The 23567-nt window shown below is 43.6% G+C and overlaps 1 protein-coding gene across 4 annotated transcripts in view; it reads left to right on the plus strand.

Moving 5' to 3' along the window:
• Positions 1 to 23567, plus strand: part of EFR3A (EFR3 homolog A) — a 1818520-nt gene that overhangs the window by 928333 nt on the left and 866620 nt on the right. For all 4 annotated transcript variants that reach the window (XM_069621641.1, XM_069621640.1, XM_069621642.1 and 1 more), the window contains one exon: positions 10204 to 10368. In XM_069621641.1, coding sequence (XP_069477742.1) covers positions 10204 to 10368 — 165 coding nt within the window. The remainder of the gene's footprint in view (positions 1 to 10203; positions 10369 to 23567) is intronic.

Below are 23567 nucleotides of genomic sequence, written 5' to 3' on the forward strand. Positions count from 1 at the left end.
TCTGGCCTAGGATAAACACCCCATAAGCACACCATCGGGGACCACTGATATCCGTGGACTCCTGCCTTTATACTGGCCAGCTCTATCTTCTGCCAAAATGTCTGCACCTTTGCGCAATCCCAAAACATGTATAATATCGGCACTATCAGAGCTGCACCCCGGAAAGGTTGGTGCCACCCTAACATCAAAATGTGCCACTCTACTGGGCGTCGTGTACGTTTTCTGCAGCAGGTTAAGCTGGAGAAGGAAAAATCTGGCATTACGTGAGACTTTCTTCTAGCAAAGTGCAGTGCATTATCCCACTGGCAATTTTACAAGAAAAGTGGGTAGGATTGCGCTTGAAACCATTATAATATAAAGACCAATTAACAGGGTACAGTTTTTTAATCCGAAAAATCGAAGAACAGCGGACACGTGTTTCGACACTCTGGTCGTTTTCGAGGCTGAATCACATACATCATTTACATCACAAAATCAACATTATGTGAAACAAAAATTATATTTTTGAAAAATAAGAAATTGGAAAATGTAAAAAAAAAATTAAAAAATATAAGTAAAGAACATACCAAAATCAGGTAAAGAGGGTAGTGCCGCAGTTGCGGTTCAATGTAGACACACATTATGGCAAAAAAGAACAGGAATCAATAGAAGAATCATCAACTGAAATTCACCCAAAGGCCATATTATCAGTACAAAATTAAATGTGACCAGTGCATCCCGGCACAACCCACAATGTATTTTTTGCCTAAGATACATAAATCCTATGATACTTTACCTGAAGTTAGACCCATTATGAGCAGAATTAATTGGGCCACCGAGGACTTGTCGAAATATTTGGACGAAGCACTCAAGCCATTTGTAACCCAAATGAATTCCTATATCGGAGACAGTTCTCATATCCTGCAGGATCTTCTCACTATCACATGGCATTCAGATTTCATGTTAGCTACCATTGATGTTGTTGCGGTATATACCAATATTAATCATGATCTGGCACTTCTCACATTAGATTGTCTTTAGAGACAGTTCGGCATCATACCATGAACATGTTTCCATGCTTAAACAATTTCTGAAATTTGTCTTAGCAAACAATGTTTTTCTCTTCAATGACCATTTTTATCTCCAATTGAAGGGGGTGGCCATGGGAGCCAAATTTGCTCCCTCCTTGGCCAATCTCTTCATGGCATATTTTGAAGAATCCCATATCTTGAACTAAAGTCCGTATGCCTCCAATATTATCACTTGGCGATGTTTCATTGGCGATATTTTTTTGATTTGGAAGGGTACTGAAGATTTGTTCAATGACTTCCTAACTTTTGCCAACACTAACTCATTTGGAATTACTTTTACCAGCAAATGTGATTGTAGACAGATAGATTTCATAGACCTACACATTTGTGGAAGATCAACAACTTTTTAGCCGTACTCATAGGAAACCCACTGAGGTGAATTCTATACTAGAAGCACAAAGTAATCACGGGCAATCCACTATTAATAATAGCCCTTCAGGAGAATTTCACAGGGCTAGGCGAAACTGTACTCGCCCCATAGACTTTGATATGGAATGCAACATTATTAATCAACGTTTTCTTAAAAGAGGATATCCTACCTCTGTCATCAATGAAGCCTATGCCAAGTTTACTAATGTCACTCAGCCGGACCTTCTAAACAAGGCTCCCACACCCAAAGACTCCTTACAACATATTTCTTTGGTTACTGCATTCACGGTCGATTCTTCCATGTTGTATAAAATGGTCGCCAAACATTGGCACATCCTGAGACTTGACAAAGATCTGGAGCCATATTTGTCAACTAAACCTAAATTTACTTTTTTGAGATCACCAACTATTAAGGCACAGGTTAGTCCCTCATTTTTTGATAACAAAATGGCTAATCCTTCTTGGTTAAATCAACCTGTTGGTTTGCACAAATGTGGGAACTGTAACCAGTGTCCCTGGGCTCATTCCAAATGTCAAACTTTCACTGACAAGTTTGGATCTACTCTGACTATCAAGGACTTAATTAATTGCAAGACAACCCACGTGGTGTATGCCATTATATGTGTTTGTGGCAAGCTTTACGTGGGCAGTACTATTCGCCAACTTAGAATCCGTATTAGAGAACACCTGGCCAGTCTCAGGACAAGTGAACCAAAATCCCCGTTGGCAATTCATTGGCAATTAGAACACCAAATGGATTCAACCTCTGATTTGCGTTTTATCGTATTGATGAAAGCACATAAGGGGAAAAGGGGAGGGAACCTTCAACTTAGACTACGGCAGATGGAAGCGAAATTGATTTGTCTGCTGCGATGCACTACTCGTGGATTAAATTCTGACCACCAGATGCACGTTTTTCTGTGAATCTACTTCCCTCATTTGTTAATCTTTATGCATTGTTGTTGACTTATTCTGTTTTGCTTGACCAGTTAACTGAAATCGGAGGTAACCATGTTGTGGATCTAGCCATTTGTATTTATGTGACCAGTCATCTTTATGACGCATCAACGATGTACTTCCGAATCACCATCACTTTTTATCATGGATTTCCATTCACGTAATTGGGAACACGTATTTGGACTTTTTATTTTCCCTTGCTCCGATAATGTTTTTACATTATATTTAAAAAATTATGTTAATCATTCTCTGTTTATTTCCTGTATTTAACTGCTGTGGTCCACAGGTTTGGTGCCATTTTAATACTGTATTAGTCAGTAATCGTGACGATCATTTACCATTCATTCGAGTCTTGCCATTTATTTAATTTGACATGCTTTCCTCTTTCTCGTAACTGATTAGACTGTCTATACGGAACCTCACCGGACTAAAGTACTGTTCCCCGGCAGTCGCCGCTACTTCAATAATTTTTTCAGTGCCGCATTGCCTTTACACGTCATTGTGTGCGACCACAAATAACTGATTTTCTATTCACTGTCATTCTGTTGACATTCAACGTCATTGCAGCGACGCAACGTGCAAAATCCTTCCACCAGCGTCACTTCCGTGACGTACTAGGCGGCACTTGTTATTACAGAGCGTGTTCGGTTAGCAATGGTGGATTTGTCCCGTTATATTTGTTTCTCACTCGATCTATCGAGTAAGTAATCAACTCTTTTATCCGTGGCGCCTTTATGCGTACCTTTAGCCCCCAGTTTATTATGCTATCTGGCTACTTTTTAGGTTATATATTTGTGCTGGCCATTGTGGCCGTCGCTATTGTTCTCATCACTCATTGCATGCCCTTATTGTAGGGGACTACAAACTAAATACTTATTCGGTGAGTGTTCTTTTTAACTTACATCACTTGATTTATGATTTACTCAAGACTTCAACCAGGATTAATTTTAGCCTGTTTTCCGATAGGACTCAACTACTTGGCTGCTATTCGTAACTTTTTGTGGTAAGCTTTCCACTGTGTTTCTTTATCTTTTGATCTTATTACCTTTCTGAATGCCTTTGGGTTTATTTGGTTTCACCTTCTGGTACTTTCAATTGATTGGTGTCACCTATTAAAGGACATTGTGATCATCTCAGATTATCTTTGTCAATATTACAATTCTAGGTGTTGATATTTGAATTCTGGCCGCTACTCGCACTTTGCTGATGCTGAATGCTTTTGGGTTTATGTGGTTTCACCTTTTGGTACTTCCAATTGATTGGTGTTGCCTATTAATGGACATTGTGATCATTTCAGATTATCTTTGTCATTATTACAATTATGGGGGCTGATATTTGAATTCTGGCCGTTACTTGCACTTTGCTGGTGCTTGGACTTGCATGGGGTTGTGCCGGGATGCACTGGTCACATTTAATTTTGTACTGATAATATGGCCTTGGCGTGAATTTCAGTTGATGATTCTTCTATTGATTCCTGTTCTTTTTTGCCATAATGTGTGTCTACATTGAACCGCAACTGCTGCACTACCCTCTTTACCTGATTTTGGTATGTTCTTTACTTATATTTTTTACATATTTTTTACATTTTCCAATTTCTTATTTTTCAAAAATATAATTTTTGTTTCACATAATGTTGATTTTGTGATGTAAATGATGTATGTGATTCAGCCTTGAAAACGACCAGAGTGTCGAAACACGTGTTGGCTGTTCTTCGATTTTTCTGATTAAAATACTGTACCCTGTTTATTGGCCTTTATATTATAACGGTGTCAAGCGCAATCCTACCCACTTTTCTGTAAAATTGTTAATGTAATGTCAGCCTGTGTGGATTGGTTGACGGGCTTTGGATTGCTGCTTACACCCCCTTTTCACTGATATTAAGCTTTATAAGTCCAATAGTGATAAATAGCGCACAGGTATCCTGTTTTGTGACATCCACACTCTTTGCTTCATTATCCCACTGGGTCACTGACTACACGGCCCAAATCAGTTTCCCATTGCAGTTTCGAACCTCACTCACGCGGCGTTCAACAAGCTCAAATACAACCAGGATACAGGCTGCCAGCCATCCTCCAATTCATAAAAAAGTACCAGCTGCCCAGCCGGCACCAGTTCTCCGAGCCAGTCAGGCCACTTCTGTTTCACTATCTTAACAATATTCAAGTATCTTAAAAATTGGCCTTTGGGGAGCACCTCTGTCTGCACCAAGTCATCAAAGGCCCTAAACACCCCATTCTTGTCATCCAATCTTCTAGCGACTGTACGTACATCTACTCCAACACAGGCGTCCGCTGTCATGGGCACATGCAGGGAGGGTGGGTTTTGCAGCTTAAGCGCTCTCATTGTTCTGTCCCACACCTGCCATCCAAGTTTAACCATGAATGACACATGCCCCAGGCAGTGGTCCATGACCTACAAGTCCTCCTTGAGCACTGTATCCCGTAAGAAGGCAAACTACGCTCTTGGTAAGCCAGCCATCCACATGTTTGAGCTCTGCAGCTAGATCGTAGAGTTCCAGCCATGGAAGCTTCACTTCCCCGTCCTTGTATGCCATGTAAAAGGTGGTCAGGGCTATCTTTTGTCTGCATTGCCCCCATAGGAATCCCCTAATCATGAAGTCCAACCGTCAACATAAACCAGCCTCAATGACACAATGCACATTAGCAAAAGAGTACAGTAGCTGTGGCAGCTCAACCATTTTTACCAGCACTGCCCAGCCCATTTGCTCCAGAACATCATAGATCATTTCACCCCGTCCACCACTTTGACAGTGTCCCTAGTATGCATACTTTCTGCAATATGTGCAATGTGTATACCCAAATACTTAATTGTGTGCACCTCCTACAGCAGTTCCAAGTCTGGAAAGTCTCGGGTATCATAGTGACACAGTCCCGCCAAAGGAAAGAGACACAACTTCTGTCTACTAAAGGAGATCCTGGACAATCTGGCAAAATTGTCTAGCGTCTGGAGACATCATCTGCGTAGATGACGTCGTAGAGGGAGACCACATGCCTGAATCCTGCTACACTGATTCCGGCATCTAAGCCTCACTCCGCAGAAATGCAGCCAGTGGCTCCAGTACCAGAAAATAAAGCTTGGGAGATGGTGGGCAGCCCTGCCGAGTGCTCTCTGTATGCCCCAGATCCCAGACACATTCTTGCCCGTTTTGAACATTGCTACAGGTTCAAAGTATAGTAATATAACCCACCAGATAAAGGCCTTGCCAATCCCAAAGCTCCGTAGTACGACACACATTAATTCCCTGTTCAGAGTTGAATGCTTTAATTGCATCGAGCGATGCTATTGCATACAGAGCATTGTGAGTTAGTCTGGTCTATGATGTGCTGCAATCGACGAAGATTCATATAGGTGCTACGACCAGGGAACAAAGCCTGTCTGGTCCTCGTGAATTAAAGCGCCAATAACTCGTTTAAGGAATCCAGCTAAAGTGCTGTAAAGATTTCTGCGTCCTGATTTCATGTTGCAAAGGTGTCGATATGTCACAAGTCTGCCTGCTTCTCAGGCTTCAGTATGGAGACTCACCGTCTCCCGCATATTTGCTGGGAGGTGGCCCATTTCATATGCTGCCTCATACACGTGAAGTAAGACGTGCAAGAGTGGCGCTAAATTGTTTATAGAACTCAGACAGGAAACCCCTCCCTCCCAGGAGCCCTCCAGGTCGCAGGTACGCAGTCACTCCCGTCTTTCTCTTCAGCTGTCAACGGCAGTTCAAGGGCAGAGGCCTGTTTCGCAGTTAGCTGCAGCAGCCTAATCTGAGAGTGTGGCACACAGCTCACCAGCGTCGACCCGTGTCTCGTGCTTGTACAACGTATTATTGAATGTATTAAAGTTGTTTATCGCCATCTGAGATCGCCCGTGGGCCCCACACTCATCCCATATCAGCGTAATCGCCTGCCGTTTCTGATCATTTTTGCACAGCCAAGCGAGCAACCACCCGACTTGTCCCCTTCCCCATGTATGCACGTTGTATACACTTTAGGCCTCATTACGGCACCGTTCATTACGGGATGCCTATTATAAGGTCCCCTAGCGGGACCCGGAACAAACGTCTGGTAAAACCAGACGTCCTTTCCGGGTCCCGCGAGGGGACCAAGGAGCTAATAACGGGCCTTTTATTAACGTGCCCGTTATTAGCTCCATCGCCATTCCCATTGAGCCCTATTGGGGCTCAAATGGGAATGGGGATTGGTTTTGTGAATGAGGAATTACCGGGTCCTCCAAGGTTGGAATGACCCAGTAATTCCTCATTCACAGAACCCGGAGCTGTAACCCGGTATGGAGGCAGCTTATTAAGGGCATGGCTGCCTCCATACTCGTAATGAGGCCCTTTGTAATCAAACCTCCTGAGCCAATCCCATGCTTCCGTGCACTGAGTCCAGAGCAACAGCAATTCTCGGCAGAGGCGTCAGATCTTTTCAATCTATTTAACCCAAATCTGATCTTCTAACTTCCCCAGGGCTTCTTGCAGTGTTCTCCTGATGCCAACCCACCCCAGCTATGACCTTCCCCCCTTAGTCCTCACCTTGAGCGTTTCCCAGACTGTCCCCACTACCCACACTAGTCTGTGGGAACTCCTCCATGTGGTCTTTAAATAGATCACCCAGCAGGGTCTCTGCTGACATATGCCATGTGGGAAAAGGAGACCTGGGTTCCCCGTTGATTACAGCCTACAATAAGCAGCTAGTGATCTGAGATGGATCGGCCACTGTATCTGCAGCCGCTTGTATCTCCCACGCTGATCCGCTTCCTGGTCCTCGATTCCTCCTGAAACAGCTGAACCCTGTTGTAAGTCCTTCTTTGCTTTTTATTGTGCTTTGCCATAGATGATGGAATGCTCACTCACTTTCTACTGAGTATTCTTCATGCTTCTGTACATCCTCCTCGTCCCAATACTTGACCTATACATTTACCTTGGGTAGTTCACAATCTTCTTCATCTCAGTAGGTATCAGACTTACAGATTTTCAAAGATACATGGGAGTAGTAACTTATTGGGGTCCCTAGAGTATGGAGGTGTACAGGGTTTGGAATGGAGGGTATTATACTGCATTCTTTACAGATGGTTGTGCTTGTCCCCAGAGTGGGTGTATCTCCCCATGAGATCCTCCTGCTGTGCACCACCCCAGGGGGGACTAAGTGGTAGTGGCCTCACCACCCTGGCCTCATGGGGACGGGCGTCACAACAGGGTAAATTTGCCAATGAAGAGGTTTGCTGAGTGTAAGATTGAGACTGATATGAAGAGGTTGGTGATTTTGTCCAACAAGAACCCTCTGATTTGTGGTGGTTGGTAGATCAGGTCTCTTTCTGTGACATTGGAAGGTAAGGAGCTCCATGTAACCTTGTGGTGGCTTTTCCTGGACTGTACATGTAAAGTCTGATGCATAGATAACTGAGAGGCCTTCCCTTAACCTCCTGCACATTGTATGCTAGGTCCTGATTGATCAAGGTTATCTAATGTGTGTGAGGAGAGTCAGGTTTCAGTGATGATGGCATTGAGTTTGTAGTTTTTGATAACATCCACAATACCAGCCGCATGCAGGACAACTGAGTGGGCATTGGTAAGCTGGGTGTTTGCAAGAGGGAGGGTTGTGGCGGTTTAGTGATGAGTTGGAAATGTATGATGATGTGAGAGTTAGTCGTTGGTGGATGCTTGATCTCTTTTCTGCCTTTGACACTGTCAACCATGCCATCCTGCTCAACCATATCTGTGATAACCTGGGTATCACTGGTCAGGCCCTGACATTGCTGACTTCTTTCCTCTCTGATCGACCCTCCCAGGTCCAACTTGGGTCCTTCCTCTCTGCTATCTTTTTCTCTACCTGTGGTGTCCCACATGGGTATAACCTCTCTCCCTGGCTGTTCAACCAATACCTGGCACTCCTCGCCCACTGCATCGCCACTCTCTGCCCCAACTTTTAGTGCTATGCGGATGACGCCCAGCTCATTTTCAGGCTACCCTCTGCCTCGTCTCCCTCTCTCATCTCTGGCTGTCGCTCTGCTATACAGGAGTGGTGTGCGGTCAATGACCTCTGCCTTAATGCCAGTAAGACTGAGATTCTCCTCATCGGCACACCCGCTCCTTCCTTCCCTGCAGCTCTCTGGCCGGCCTCTCTTTGCCCTCTTCCTGCTCCCACCTGCAAGGCTAAGAACCTTGGGGTCATCTTCGACCCCACACCCTCCTTCTCTCCTCACATCTCTGAAGTTTCTAAGAAGTCACACTACTAGCTACACCTCCTTAGAGGTATTCTTCCTTTCCTCTCCTTGCCCCAGAAGCTCACTGTCTCCAGAACTCTGGTTCTCTCTAGGCTGGACTATTGCAACAGCCCTTTCTAAATCTGCCTGCTTCTACTCTCCGACCTCTGCAAATTATCCAGAACAGGACTGCAAGACTTTTCCTTGGCCTCAAGCCCAGGGATCGTATCTCTCCAGGACTGAAATCTCTGCGCTTACTCCCAGTGGCTGCGAGGATTAAGTTCAAAACCCTCTGAATCATACACAAGGCCTTCTGGGGCCCAAATACCTTCAACTCTCTCTTCCTAAATATCTCCCTTCTCTAGCTCTTTGCTCATCCGCCTCCAACTCCCTCAGGGTCAGTCGCTTCTCCAAGCAACAAGTTGGTGGGGGGGTAGATCTCTTGCCTCGGCTGGTGCCTCCCTCTGGAACAGCCTCCCTTAAACTTGAGGAGAATAATAATAATTTGGCACTTATATAGCGCTACGAACCCTCAGGTATCTGAGCGCTGCTTATTATTACCCACGGTGTGTGGTGCTCATTTATCAACCTCGGAAGGATGAAAGGCTGAGTTTGGCCTTGCCGGGATTCGAACTTGCGTTAGCAAGCTCTGCACAGATGTCAAAGCGAGCGCTCTACTCGCTGTGCCACTTGACCGGAGAACCATCTCCGGACCCGGAAGCTCCTCAAAACCTTTCTCTTTGCTTCTGCTTTTTCTCCTCCCCTCCTCTGCTGATCTCTCAGTGTAACTGGAAACTGCACTGGCTACCTGGACACCCTCTGATCTCGGGACCAGGTCCTCCCCCGCCAGCATTACACACCTGCACTGCCCACCTGGCAACCCCCGCACTTGTGAACTGTCTCTGTATCCCTACTGTATCCTTACAGTCCCCTTCCCAGCCCTTGACACCTGATGTCTGCACTTACCCATGCACTTGCCACATGCTGGCCTCTACTTAGTTATTGTTATCATCTTGCCATGTACTGCACTTTCCCTGCCCCCTTCCCATGCACTTGTGCGATCTGAATGACACCTGGCCTAGTAGGATCTTTGTCTGTCCTCCCTTTGTTCTCCTCCCTTGCCTCGTCGCGCCTTGAAACACTTGTGTAAAGGCGCGTTATAAATGCCATATCATATCATGCTTGAGGTGTGATGCACTTTTGCGAGGCCGTGGGGTGGGCAGAGAAAAGGGGATGTCTGTCCTGTGAAGTCGTTGGTAGTAGTTTTTGCCCTTTGCTCTATCCCAGCCCAAACAAGTCGAAGTGAATCTCTTATCTTTTACTTGGCTGAGTACACAGCAATGAGGACGACTAGTGATGACTGTTTATGTATTGGGTATGGAAGTGGGGTTTCTGCTCATGGCTCGAAAAATCCTTACATAGTTCTAGGCGGACTGGATCGGGTGCAGGAGAACGATCCTGATCACGTGACCAGCAGCACTTATTGCACAAGAGGAGCTAGTTTGATTCAGGTTTAAGTTTTATGTCCTGATGAGAAGCAACATTAAGAACTATTCAGTTTGTGTAATTTTTGTTTTTATGCTTATGTTCTTAGGTCCAACAGTCCTCGAGGTGTTCAACACTCTTCTGAAACACTTAAGCCTCAGTGTGGATTTTGAGCTTAGCGACAGGCGCAACTCTGCAGACAGTGGTCAATTCAGCAGTAACACCAAAGAAAGCGATGAGAGGATAGTCCAGAATGCCATTATTCAAACAATTGGTGAGTAAACTTTCATGTACTTCTTTGTTCTTATTATGTATTTAACATATATTGGCTAGACTATGTCTCTCTTTTGTCATTGGTTAGATAGATTGAACAGGGGAATTAGGCCTAGGGCTAAAATGTTATTTATGGGGTTGGATTTTGAAAAAACATGAGCCAAAATGTTAGGTGGAATTGAAGATTAGGCTCTTAGCTAAACTGATTCACTAGTAGCTCTCCTTTCCAATCGTCCAGCTGCTGTTTCTGTTGGTTGAGTGGGTGTTTTCTGAAGCCCGTTGTGCCACTATTGCTTAGGCTTTGATTGGTGCCAGGCTCGACTATTTCAACATCTGGTTTCTCATTACCAGTGTCGCAGGCTTTTATTGAAGTACAGTGTAGAATCTTTTGACCGTTTTATACATTCTTCAGCATAGACACATATGTTTCACCAGAATGCCACGGCCGTAGAACGGGTTTTGGGAGGGCCGCTAAGGCCTGGCTCTCTTGTGGGATATCCTTCCTAACCCAAGCGTCTGTTATCCCAGGTTAGTGCTACCAATCGGTAATCCCCTACTGTCTGATCCTTGTTCTTGTACTTGCAATGGTTTTCCTACATGCAGGCTCACGGACTGCACATCCTAACTCTCCCTACTCTCGCCATCAGGTTAGTTTTCTGAAATTGGGAATAGTGCCTTGCAATTGCTTGGTAGGATTCAGTTGGTTTCACTCAAGCCCATTGTCACCCTTCTGCTTTACCTACCTCCCTGACTCCTCCCTACCAAACTCCTGTCCCGCCAGTGTTTCACTCTTCCTCTCCTGCTTCCACCCTTTGATGTTAAATCTCCTCTCCCTCATGCAACTGCCACTCCTCCCACACTTCTACTACCTCCCACTAGGCCCACTCTACTAATACTACTGCTCCTCCTCCCACACTATCACTGCTCTTCTTCCCCTCCACACTGCTACCCCTCCACCCACTACTTCTTTCACTGCTACTCAGTGCTCTAGATAAGATTTTGAAGTGGGAGTATTTTACTCCCTAATTTTTAACTTTGAGAGTAAATGTGATTTTAAGAGAGTAAAAAGGACTCTTCTCCTTTGCAAGAGAGTAAAATGTATGTGACATCCAGCAGAAGTGTGCAAAAACTGTATGGAAATCATTACTATTTTGCAGATTTCTGCATTGTCACAGAATACACCTTTCATTATTTCTCAAAGGTCTAGCCATTTGATCTCTCCTGTTTATATTTAAATGTTGAAATCACACACTCCTAGCCAATTACATAGTAAAGCCAACATGAATTGTATTGTGTGTTTTGAGGTTCGATAGCAGAATTGTCTTTTGAGGTTTAATGAAACTCCTCATGTCCTGGAACTATTACTACCTAATGGTATGCCAATGTTATGATACAACAGTGCAGAGAGACAAGGACACCATGCTAAATTATATATCTAATCTAATGGTCAAATGATTATTGATATAGCGCTTTTGGCAAAGCGCTGTACATAGAACATATTTATCACAATTGTCACCAAACCAAAGTCGGTACTCCTTCATCCATCTCGAAAGAATGAAAGGCTACGTTGGCCTTGCCAGAATTCAAACCGGCAACCTACAGATCACACACAGATTGCAGCAACGAGTGCTCAACCATCCGAGCTATTTTATTGGCTAACATCCTTCATCAGTCGGTTAACTGAGTATCGACTGAGGTATAATAATCACAGTACCTAGATGTTGGATGAAGCACTACATAAAGTTAAATACCTATCTGGATTATCATAGGGACAGGTTTTGCTGAGTTTCTATTTCAATTACCAATGTAGCTTTCATTTGTTTGTTTTTGAGCAGCACTTGCACTTCCTGGAGAGTTATGTTTTGTATGTTTTAATTGTGGTCTTGAAAATTTGAAAGACTAGAACACCTGTAATTGGCATAATGACAATCACTCACACTGGAGCAAAGACTCTGCTGCCACTGACCATTTATAGTAATGTACCCCATTGACTGAAAGGTTGAATGGATGTAAACAAGACTGTGCATAGTCATCATTTTACTCACTGTTTTTTATAATTAGAGTGTAAATTAAATTCTAAGTGTAAAAATGATGTGCCTCCGCATGATTATGCGCACATTACCGGAACTCTGAAAAATACAATTGTGCAATACTGGTTTGCTTTCACTGGATAAAAAAGCCTAATTTGTTACAAAATATTAATTTTCAATTGCAACCTAGTTTTATAATTATACAATCCTAAAATTCTAGAAAAATAAATATGCACAGTGCTTTTGTTTGCTCCATGAACATCAACACAGAAGCAGAATGGAAAGAAACCATTCCTTTTATCAAAGTGTGCAGTTTCTTTTTTTGAAAAACTTCAGAGAAATGCATTCTGTTTCAAAGGTGGCTTGCAATTACATCCATGTAGATACAAATCAAAGGAAGCCTTCTGGTTTCTGTCAAGTAACCTGACTTTGCACTGCCCTCTGCTCTAAACCTGTGTGTAAATGTACACAGGAAAATAATAAAGCTGTCGTATTTACAAGATTTGCATGCGTGAAAAGGCCTGGTACGCATCTTATCTGGAGGCCTGCTGCTACTACTCCCTTCCTACCACTATTAAACCCTTCCTTCCACTATTACTCCCTTCCTCTCACTCCTACTCCCTTCCTCCCACGCCTATGCCCTTCCTGCCACTCCCACTCCCTTCCCCTCACTCTTACTCCCCTCCTCGTACTCCCCTTCTCCGACTCTTACTCCCCTCCTCCCACTCCCCTATGCCCACTCCTTCTACCCTACGCCCACTCCTCCACTACATAAACACTGTCCGTTCACCCAGCATCATTCAATTCACCTTCACTTCTTGCATTGACTCCTATCCACCTACTACATGCGCTGCAGTTCCCTTGCACTCACTAAGCCAATACCCCAACTTTCTCCCATAAACGCCTCCACACTCTGTCGCTGCTTTTTTCGTCTTACTATTCGCTTGGTGGTCCTCCACTTCTGTACTCACTTTGTACACACACAACTTCCTTTTTCCTCTCTTCTCGTTAATACCCCTACCTTCTCGGGGATTGGTTTACTTTCCCTAGTCACCCTGCTCCGGAACATGTGTGTGAAGAGGGAATCTTTCAAGAGGGGCTTAAGCCCTGACCACTAGTTCCATGGGAACTCGCCTCGTAATGGCGGAATATTGAATCTCTAGTAATAGTTCTTATTATGAGGAAACATGTTCCCATGTTGTTTGCAAGTCCCTGCTTTTTCATCCTCCTCCTCCTGCTGCAATGTTGGTAGCCTGGACTGTAACTGCATCTGCAGGAAAGTAATTATTTGTGTAATGCCGCTGATAATAAACCCCTGATCTGGCCCTTCTCTCACTTCCACCCTCTTCAGTGTCTTGATTGGTAGTGTATCTATGATTTTTTTTCCCCAGTGTTTTGTTTCTGCCCCTGATAGTTTTCAGCTGTTTACAATGATTGGCTCCCTTTTTGCAATTGGGTCTGATTGCTTCCTGCATGGCACGTTCTGAGGATTTAAAACAACTATTCACCTTATGGGGCTCTGGCGGAATTGTCATTGCAGCACCAGTTAGAGAAGTACAAGAATCCACTCTTCACCTATTGCAGGCCCTTTGGGAAAATCCTTGGGAAATTGTAAGCTGATGCCACCAAATTCAACGTAATGTTTGTGATGCGTCTGCAAGGCCTTCACACGCATACATGGTTGGGGCCAAACTGACTTCTGCAGTGTGAAGTTCAGAAATGTATGCATCGCTGTATATAGTTCCAATAATAGTGATTACCCTTTCTCCCTCTTTAGTCCTAAGAAACATGGTGACCCGTGGCATGTTAATGGGCTCTTGGGAGCCCTGTCTAAAGCCTCGATGGTGCAGAATCGCTTAGCGAGCAGGCCTTTTCGGTACTGTGATGAATCTTACAAAGTCCTCACAAGAACTCTGCCTAAGGTCTCCTCCCAGGTGGCTAGGGAAAGGCAGACTCTTCCTGAACATGGTGTGGTATCAGCCGGGAGGATCACCTGGGAGGAGAAGGGCCTCTAGAGAACAGGACTCCATTGGGTGGGACGCAGTATTTGTCTTGTGCAAGGAATGAAACCTCTTTGATGCCAGAATATGTATTAGCTTACTGTCAGAGAGCTTTTATTTTCTATATAACTATCTGAATGTGGGTCAAAACAATCATAACCAGTTATGTAATGTGAGTAAGAAACCCCCTTTTAAAGTCACTGACATTCATAGAGATGAACGCTCCTGTGAACCCCTGGGGAATAATAAATATGAGTCTTGTAATATTACTAGTTTAGACCCTGAAAACCCTCATTCCTCTGTAAAGCCAAATCCTTAATTGCATCTTCGTAATTCTCCTTTAGGGAATATGAATAAGGAAAGAAATGAACTTGGTGTTGATTCCATTAGAAAAGCTGATTTTTACATTCTGGACTCAAGTCCCACAATTCCCAAAGTACTGGGACGAAGGAGAGGGCTGCAGAGGCACGAGACTGCAAGATGAAGCCTATTAGTGATGATGACCCAGACCTGATGGAGACTGGGAGGCATTAAAGGCCTCCTCAGGTGCAGGCCATAGGAAAGAGCAGTAGCAGGAGGAGAGTAGTTTTGATACTCCACGTGGCCGCAGAAGTTAGTGGAGAGATGAGACACTGGGACCACCGTCGCGTATCGAACGGGTGCCGGTCTAGTGAGGGTCTCTTCTGTCCGAGGCCTTGATTGCATAGGTTGCACACCGTGAAAGCATTGGGATTGACGGCTTTCCTCCTGAGAGGCGCAGCTGCAGAGGTCACGCAGCGGGAAGCGCGCAATTTGAATGCTTTCCCCATTGTCAGGCGAGTACCGGAGAGCAGTGGGAGCCAGGAAAGCTCCTCTATCGGTGGGCTGCGAGAAGTTGAGGATAGGTTGCCGGGTCGCGCAGGAAAGCAGAAGCAGAGGACCTGGAGGCAGCGAGCCGAACGGACACGCACGCCAGACCCAGTGACCTTACAAATAGATTGACACACAGGCAGCGTTCTGTGACTGCCCATTGGCCAAGTTCAGGGGGCTTAATAGAAATATTAAAAGCAGAGTGAGGTGAGAAAAGAAACATATTTTTTTCGAATATTGAACTGATGTATAGCAGACTAATTATTCTATTGTAAACCAAGCTGACTTAAAAAGGAGCAGATGGCAGAATAAGAACTTACTGTCAGATCAGAAGGGTGTGATTGTAACTGTGGATCTGATTATAGGCCACCCAACAAGAGACTGCAATAAAGAGAGAAACCAATACAATCAACTATTGCCAAAACATAATTATACCAGAGAAGTTATAAAGAACCAACATTGCCAAAGCCAAGAAAGGAACATTGAGAATTCAAGTGTTTAGAAAGCATATTTCTCCTATGTAAAGGAGGTCATAAGAGGAACTGGCCTAAACCCACATTGCCAAACCCAAATAAGTGTGACAGTGGGAAAGAACCATTGTCAGCATTTGGTTAATGTGGAAAATGGGAAACAAGAGAGTTAGGCGGTCAGTCCTTCTGGTAGAAGGTATTCAGGAGGAGTGAGGCATAACCTGCATTGCATGTGGCAATCACGAGTGTGTAACAATTAGCACCAATGTGTTTCTTGTTTTCCTAAAAGAAATTCTTTAATTTCATGTGAAGCAAAAGTCATTGCTAACATGTTGGAATATAACCTTTACCACAAAAGTACTTGTAGCTAGTAGTTCTGTCCTGGCTGGAGAGTACACCAGGGCAAAGGATCTTGTAGTAGTCTGCCTGGCAGGTGAATGGACCAGGTTGAAATCATTGAAGTACTGTTGTGTGGTTAAAAGTCTTGAAGTGGCAGAAACACTAAGACGTTTTTGTGAACAGAATCACCCCGACAATATCACTGAAGCAAGTGTTGTGTGAACTGCTGCAGAATTACCTAATATTGTCCAAACAAGTGTTTTGTATAAATTGTTGTAGAATTATCCTCTGACATAACTGATATATTTGTTTTATTTGAACGGCCATACATTACCTTAGTACCCTGGGAGGCACCCAGAGCCAATGAAAATGCTCGGAATGTGGGCCATATTCACAAAGGTAAGCCCGCGTTCCAAGCACTTTCGTTAGTGTCAGGCGCTTTGCTTCCCTGCTTACCACTCCCCCTTCCCATTAGCACCCATGTAGGTCACTGCACGGGTGCTAATGGTTTCCTTTGAATTCGAAATAATGGGAAAATACATACCTTTTCCTCTCTGCCCTACGCTGCACTGTCTTCAGCCGGCCGGCAGTCCCTTCTTCTTCAATGTTCATGACACTAGTCATCGACATTAAAGACAGACTTCCTGGTTTAAAGGCAGTGCAGCGTCCGCCTTGAGGAACAGTTATGTATTCTTTCATTATTTCAAAATAAAAGAAAACCAATAGCACCCGTGCATCGATCTACATGGAGCCTAATGGCGATGTGCCCCTCAGTGGCTGGGCCCACCCTGTGGGTAACGGCCCGCCACCCTTGTTAAGGGTCCCTCACTTAGCTTGGGCCTTGGGGCATTTCGCCTCATTGAGTTGTTGTATGTACAACTGTGAGGGACCCCAGCATTTTTGTTAGTGTTTCCTTTAGTTTATTTTATTTTTAGGCAGGGAAGGGAAATCCTATTCAGGGTAGGGATAGTGAGGGGTTTAACCCTCAACAAAAAAAAACGCATCTTTTGAAAAATCTTCACAAAGTTGTCTGACTCACATTTCTGACCCCTCACAGTACCCAGAGCATGTCCAAAGTGCTGGCTAGGTAGTTACTTCATCCTACATCCGCCGGCTTTCAGAATAGCCAGGGGTGGAGACAATCTCCCCATAGGATTCAGAAGAGGTGTTCTGTTGCTCAGTGAACCTGCATAATCTTCGGTAGCTATCCCTCTCAGAAGAATAAGTGATATGACAGATGTGATATTCATGGACGCGGCTTGTAAAACTTAGAAGAGATTTTGCTCTCAGATTGTGTGTGATGAACAGAGGACCCAAATGATTCTTCCCAAATGTAACAAAAAACATTGTTTTCTTGTACGATGTAATGGAAAAACTGAAAACCTGGTCACTATGCCCTTGGAGCAGATCTGGGTGACTTTGGGTGGGCTTACTATGGCCCGTAGTGAATGGGAGGATGTGTACAGGTGGATGAGTATGGCAGTGTGGTCTATCCAGCAAAGTGGCGTAGGGTAAGGCAGTGTGTCAGGGGGAATGCTGAGAAGACAAGGTTGAGTATATTTCCTTTGATGTGGTTTGAGTTTAGTAGATGCTGTTTTATTTCCAGGGAATATAATGAGGTGCAGGAGATGGTAACTGATGGGTTTAGTGGCTTGAGTCCCCTGGAGAGTGAAGTCATCAAGGAAGATGTTTCTTGAATTTCTTTGATGCGGAGGTGATAAGTTCAACAATGTCATTGAATAATTACCCACACCTAAAGGTTTCGAAATTGAGGGAGCAGGAAACTATTTTGCTCCTGCTTGTGGCCTAGATGCGCCTGGTACGCTCGACACCAACCACTACCAAGAGCTACTTTTGGGTCCCCAGGCCAACTGATGCCAAACAGAAAACACCATTGTGAATTCAACTTTGGGGCAATCTATAAATAAAAAGTAGGACATGACATATCTATACAATATTAAAACATAAGGTGTCATAAATGATGGACAAAACTATCTTTCCGTCTTATGTTGAAGTTTGATTTGCGGATCGCTGTGTACTAGCTCCTCGTTTCCCAGTTGTCACTGGTTATTGCTGGATACCCAGGAGCTGCTGTTAGCTTCTGCTATCCTATCCAAACTTTATTTCGAGCTCTGAATTGAGATGGGCTGTAGATGACATGGCATATAGCTATCTGTTTATGCAATAATGGGAGGTGGCATGAGCAAAGCTATTGGTGGTTCATGGCTGTTTGGCTGAGCATGATATGGATCCAGGCTGATGTGCTAGATAAATGCCTCACCTCCTCCTATCCTCCCATTTGTGGTGTGTTGGTGCAGTAGCATATAGGAGCTTGTGAACGAGGGTATGGATTGGGTAACTGCGTGAGACACAATGTAATATCTGCCCAACGTTGACTGTGGGTTTCGTAGGCCAACCTCAAAGCTTACTCATGAAAATAATGTGGGATGTGAGAGCAGGTTCAAAAACTCAAAATATAACATACAAAGCGTTCAGGAAAACATTGTCCAAGCCAGTTTAATAAATGAAACATTTTAATGGTCACTTAAAACAAATGTAGTCAACATTTGATAAAGCATAAACATTTTATTCCACTTTGCACTGTGCGTTGAAGAAAAAACGCCCCAAACAGTACACGTAAGGAATATTCAGGAGCAAAATTAATCCGTTAAATACCTAAACATCTGGAAAATATAAAAAGTCCTAGGTGAAGCATCGAATAACGAATCTAAAGAAGGTTCATTTTACATATAACGTCCAAAAATCCATAAGATTGCAGGCTCCCCCTCACTCACAGGCTGTCAGTTCAACATGTCTGTCTTGTGCTGACTCAAAGCACATTCTTCAAAAGACACAGGTCAAATCGGAGCCAAAGTGCAGGCTGTTTTCTACTCTCTGCGACTACTTAGGCAAGCTCTTCCTTTTGTCCCGGTGAGTGATCATGCGGTAGTTGTGGGTGCTATGGTTAACTCATAGTTGGACTACTGTAACAGCCTTTTGGCTAGAGGCCGGCAAGACCGGTTCAACGACTTCAAAAGGTGCAAAATGACAGGATTGGAATGGTGTTTAAGGTTACTAAATCCACACATCTCAGGGTTACGGTGATCATTACATTGGTTAGCTTCGGAGGACAGGATCAAGTTTAAGATCATCTGCCTGATATATAAATGTCTGAATAAGCTGGCTCCAGCATATCTTAAGGAAAAACTAAAGCTTTATCTGCCAACACGGCCCCCTCTGATTGCAGGACAAGTTTATTTTGACAGTTCCCCCATCGTCCTGTGTTTTCAGAGGCGACCAGAGATTCTCATTCTTTGGCCCCAAAGAATGGAATCGTCACCCACTAGAGATCAGGAAGTTGGAGTCTTTTCCCAGGTTTTGCAAAGCGGTAAAAACATACTTGTTTGAATAAGTACTGAAACCACTATTCACCACTTGCCTGTCCATCAGTTCATGATCCATTTAAAATTGTTATATTATAGATCATCAGCGCTTAGATTCGATTTGGTTCGTACAGAGTGCCTTACAAATATCTCCATCAATCAATCCGTGTATATCAAAGGGGAAAAAGGAATGTCATCTGGTCTCTCTTCTCCTTTCCTTAGTCACTACCCGTACAGTAAGTTGATAAGTGCAGTGGGGACATATGGGGAGCACTTGAAGCAGGCCAAAACTATACATCATTTAGGCCTCTTTTGTGAAGCCTCCACTTACCCCCACACTACTGTGGTGAGGTGTGCTAAAGCAGGGATTATAAAACAAGACCAATCTGTACTTTGATCTGTGGCCTAGAAGCTTCCAGGTCTCAGGCTCTCTGTGGAAGTCAAGATGGCGCAGACATCCTATTCTAAGAATTAAAAAACCAGGGAACCCATAAACTATCCACTCCCCCATATTCTCCTGTCCACAAACTGCAACCCTAGTTAACTTCCCCGGTACCCCGCCTATTTTTACCTTCCCCATAACACAACACACCATCGACACTGCAACCAGAAAAAAAAGATTCTGCCATCTTGTTGAGCTACTGCTGCGCTGCCAAACGACTTTCTCTGGCTCCCAGCCTGCTCCATTTCTCAAGTCGTTATGTTCATATGGCGAGGCTCGTGGAATTAAATATTGAATGTGTAAAATTGTGTTGTATCCACCTGTGCTCACCTCGATATCCCTCCACTACTCTGGCTTGATTTGCTGCAAGTTTCAAATTCTACTTGCTTACCCAATCAGATTCCTGCTGTTTGATGGGCCTCTTCCTGCTGGCACTGGGGTCCAATACTTCTTCTTTCTGCCCTCAACATCCCCCTTACACCTCACCTGGGCAACTGAAAAAAGTACTCTAACCAGTTCCAGCCTCCCACCTTCCCACAGTTCCAGTTGCGGCTTGTCCAGTTTAAAAAATGGGCCACATTTAACAGCCTGACCTTTTGTGCCATCACCAGAGTCTTGCACACCCAGGAAGTATAAAGTTATCGGTCCCTCTTTCTAGAAGCAGGAGCACAGACACTTAATGGAGAGCTGTGTGATCAGATCATATTAGAAAATGAGAGGAGCTGAGACGAAATTACTGAAGCGACTGCAGAGACCGGGTCACCATAATCCCGATTTCGAGAGAAGTGCTCCCTTTTCCTTGCAAAGTTTGTGAACTGGGGAAAGCCAGACCCTGGGAAAGAAACTGAGGTAGGGAGCCAAAGTTGCCTAGAGCAAGCTACAAGCATGCTGATGGCTTTATCTCAGGCAATGGTAGAGACCAAATCCAGATAGAGACCAGAAGCTACAAGCTCAATGAGTGTTATAACTCAGACACACGCAGGCAGCAGAGATCAGATAAGAGAACCAGTACTGTTTGATTGGCACTGGGATGCAGCCCTGGGTTTGAGTGTGATAACTCAGCTTGACAAAAACCTGAGGCAAAGGGGAAGAAATGCATGCACGTACGAGTGTGTTAGAATAAATTACCCTATGGCACATGCAGCAAGGAAACACTTGTTGGTAGGCGTAACGGGAAGCTGGGCTCCATAACCCTGGGTTTGTGATGTCAAGAAGCACTTGGATTATGAGAGGAGCAGCAGTGGCAAAGAGATTGATATTAAGTGCATTGAAGTCAGCTGACTTTATGAACTGGCGCAAATGGATGGAAGGAATGTACAACATTTGCAACATTGAACGGGTAAATTACATGCTGCAGAAGAAGGTTTCAAAATTCCAGAAGATCCGGTGGCCTTTTTTGGATTTGAATATGTCATAAAAGGGGTTTGATTTGAGGACTGCAAGAGAGATGAGTATTTTTTGGAATTATATTATCGTATGGTGTTGATTTGAGGATTACAAAAAGGCTTTGTATTTTTTGGGATTATTATAGAGTATTGAAAGGATGTGTTAAAGGATGCTAAAATAACCCCCACCCCTTTTTTTAATTGTTATTTTTAAAAAAAAGAAATTTCTCCTCTTTCTTTCTTCATATTTTAGAGTGTTTTCAATTGTTATGTAGTATTTTTTGATATGTTGGGGCGTGAGTTGGGTGTGGAGATATTATTGGGTTTTGTTTGTGTTGTGAAATGAATCATTGATGTGAACATAGTTTTGGTTGTATTGTATTATGGTTCAGAGAAAATAATACATTTGTTCAAAAAAAAAAAGAAAAGAAGCAAGCTGGACTCTGTACCCCTGAGGCTGTAAGTCTTGAAGCTAGCAAGTGCTATGTCACAAATGCTGTACATTAGACCAGGGCTTCATGAAAGGAACAGTGACTCCTAATTAGGTTGTTACGCCCTGTCCTTTAATTTTCCATTTTGGGCTCTTCAAAAATAGTTTGTTTTCCTTGGATTGACTGTCATGAAAATGAGGAAACATTGGGGCGAGCGCCTATCTTTTAGTTAAGTGATTACCACAGCCCTCAGTATCCTTGTTGACACTTTATTCCTTTTTGGTTTGGTCAGTCTTCCAGTCAATTAGGCGTTCATCCAACCCAACCTGTTGTCCTTTGTTTATAAAGGTGTTTAACTATATTTCTGTTGTGTTTATTTTGGAGAATTCGTCACACTATGAAGCAATTAGTTGATATTGAAAGCAGGAAAATTGAACCTATTTTTGATTTCTGACTCGAAACAAACCAGGAATGGAGTTCTGTCCTGCCTGTGACAAGTAGGTATGCCCCATGCGAGTGCATCAGGTACACCACTTGTGCTATGTTTGACCGTGAGCAACCTTTGGCTGCTCATACTGGTGCTATTGCAATATTTTCCATGGTGAAGGATGGGGCGATTATCTTGCCCATCATGGTTCGATTCTGCATTGTGAAAGTACTACTCTTTGGAAAACTTTGTAACGCGTTGACTGCATCAAGTTAAAAATATTGGAGAGGTAGGAGTAATAGAGGTGTTTTGTTGATTGGGGATGTCTGGAACGATAATGTTGAGATGGTTTCCTTTGACGTTTTGAGTAATAAATATGGACTGAGAAGGAGGGAACAGGGAAGGTATAGGTTGTTGAAAGATTTGCTTGCTTAGCGGCGACAGATGTTATGGTTAAGATTTGTGCAGAAACCAGAGGTATCTGAATTGTTTGCTGTGATGCAACAGACGGTGTCGGATATCATGAATTTTATACCTTTAGAGAGTGCTTGGTTGGCCTCATGGGAGAGGCTGAGACTGAAATGGTCTGAAGAGTTGGGCAATGATATTTCAGAGGAAGAGTGGGAACAAATCTGGAAGGTACGGGTTAAGGGGAAAATTGACTTAAATGTGCGTTCTACTCATCAGAGGGTGTTGGGTAAGATTTATTGGACTACGCTTCGTATGTATGATATGGGATTGAAGGGAGATGTTTGCTGGGGGTGCCAGAAGGAGAAGGGTTCTCTGTTGCACATGTTGTGGTGCTGTGATAAGGTGAAGGAATATTGGAAAGAGGTGTTGGACAGGGTTGATGTGATTTGGATTATTACTTTTCCACAGAACCTGTTGTCTTTACTTCTGTTATCTCCAAGATGTGGGCGCAGTATTGCTTATGTGACTAGAAATTGGATTAACAAATTCTTACTTGTAGCTGTCAAACAGGTGTTAAGGGTCTGGAAAACGAGGAAGAAACCTCTTGTGGAGGGTTGGTTGTGTGATATGAAGATTCTTTAAAGGTATGAGAAATGCTTATTTTCTATGCAGCAAAAAGTCCAGTATATGAAGAATTTGGGGACCCTTCAATGATTTTTATGGGAGTGGATGATTTTAGGCCAGAGTATGAGATTAATGGCTTTAATTTTTCTTTTAAGTAAGGGGGGTTGGGATGGGGGAGAGTGTTTTATGTATTGTCCTTTGTCCTGATTTGTCTTGTTGATCTGTATTGTTCGATGATACTTAAGTGAATCTAAGCTTGGTATTTATATGTGATTTCAAATTGATATGTTGGATCTTTACTTTGCTTTGTTGTTGCATGTGTTTTGTATTCTTTTTGTATTTTTACTGTAATCATTCATTCTTCGGAATCAAGGCATGTTGTAATATATTTTGTGGAAATTATAAAGTG

Source organism: Ambystoma mexicanum, chromosome 5q (assembly GCF_040938575.1).
Source record: "Ambystoma mexicanum isolate Mex_15411 chromosome 5q, UKY_AmexF1_1, whole genome shotgun sequence".
Classification (NCBI taxonomy): Eukaryota; Metazoa; Chordata; class Amphibia; order Caudata; family Ambystomatidae; genus Ambystoma; species Ambystoma mexicanum.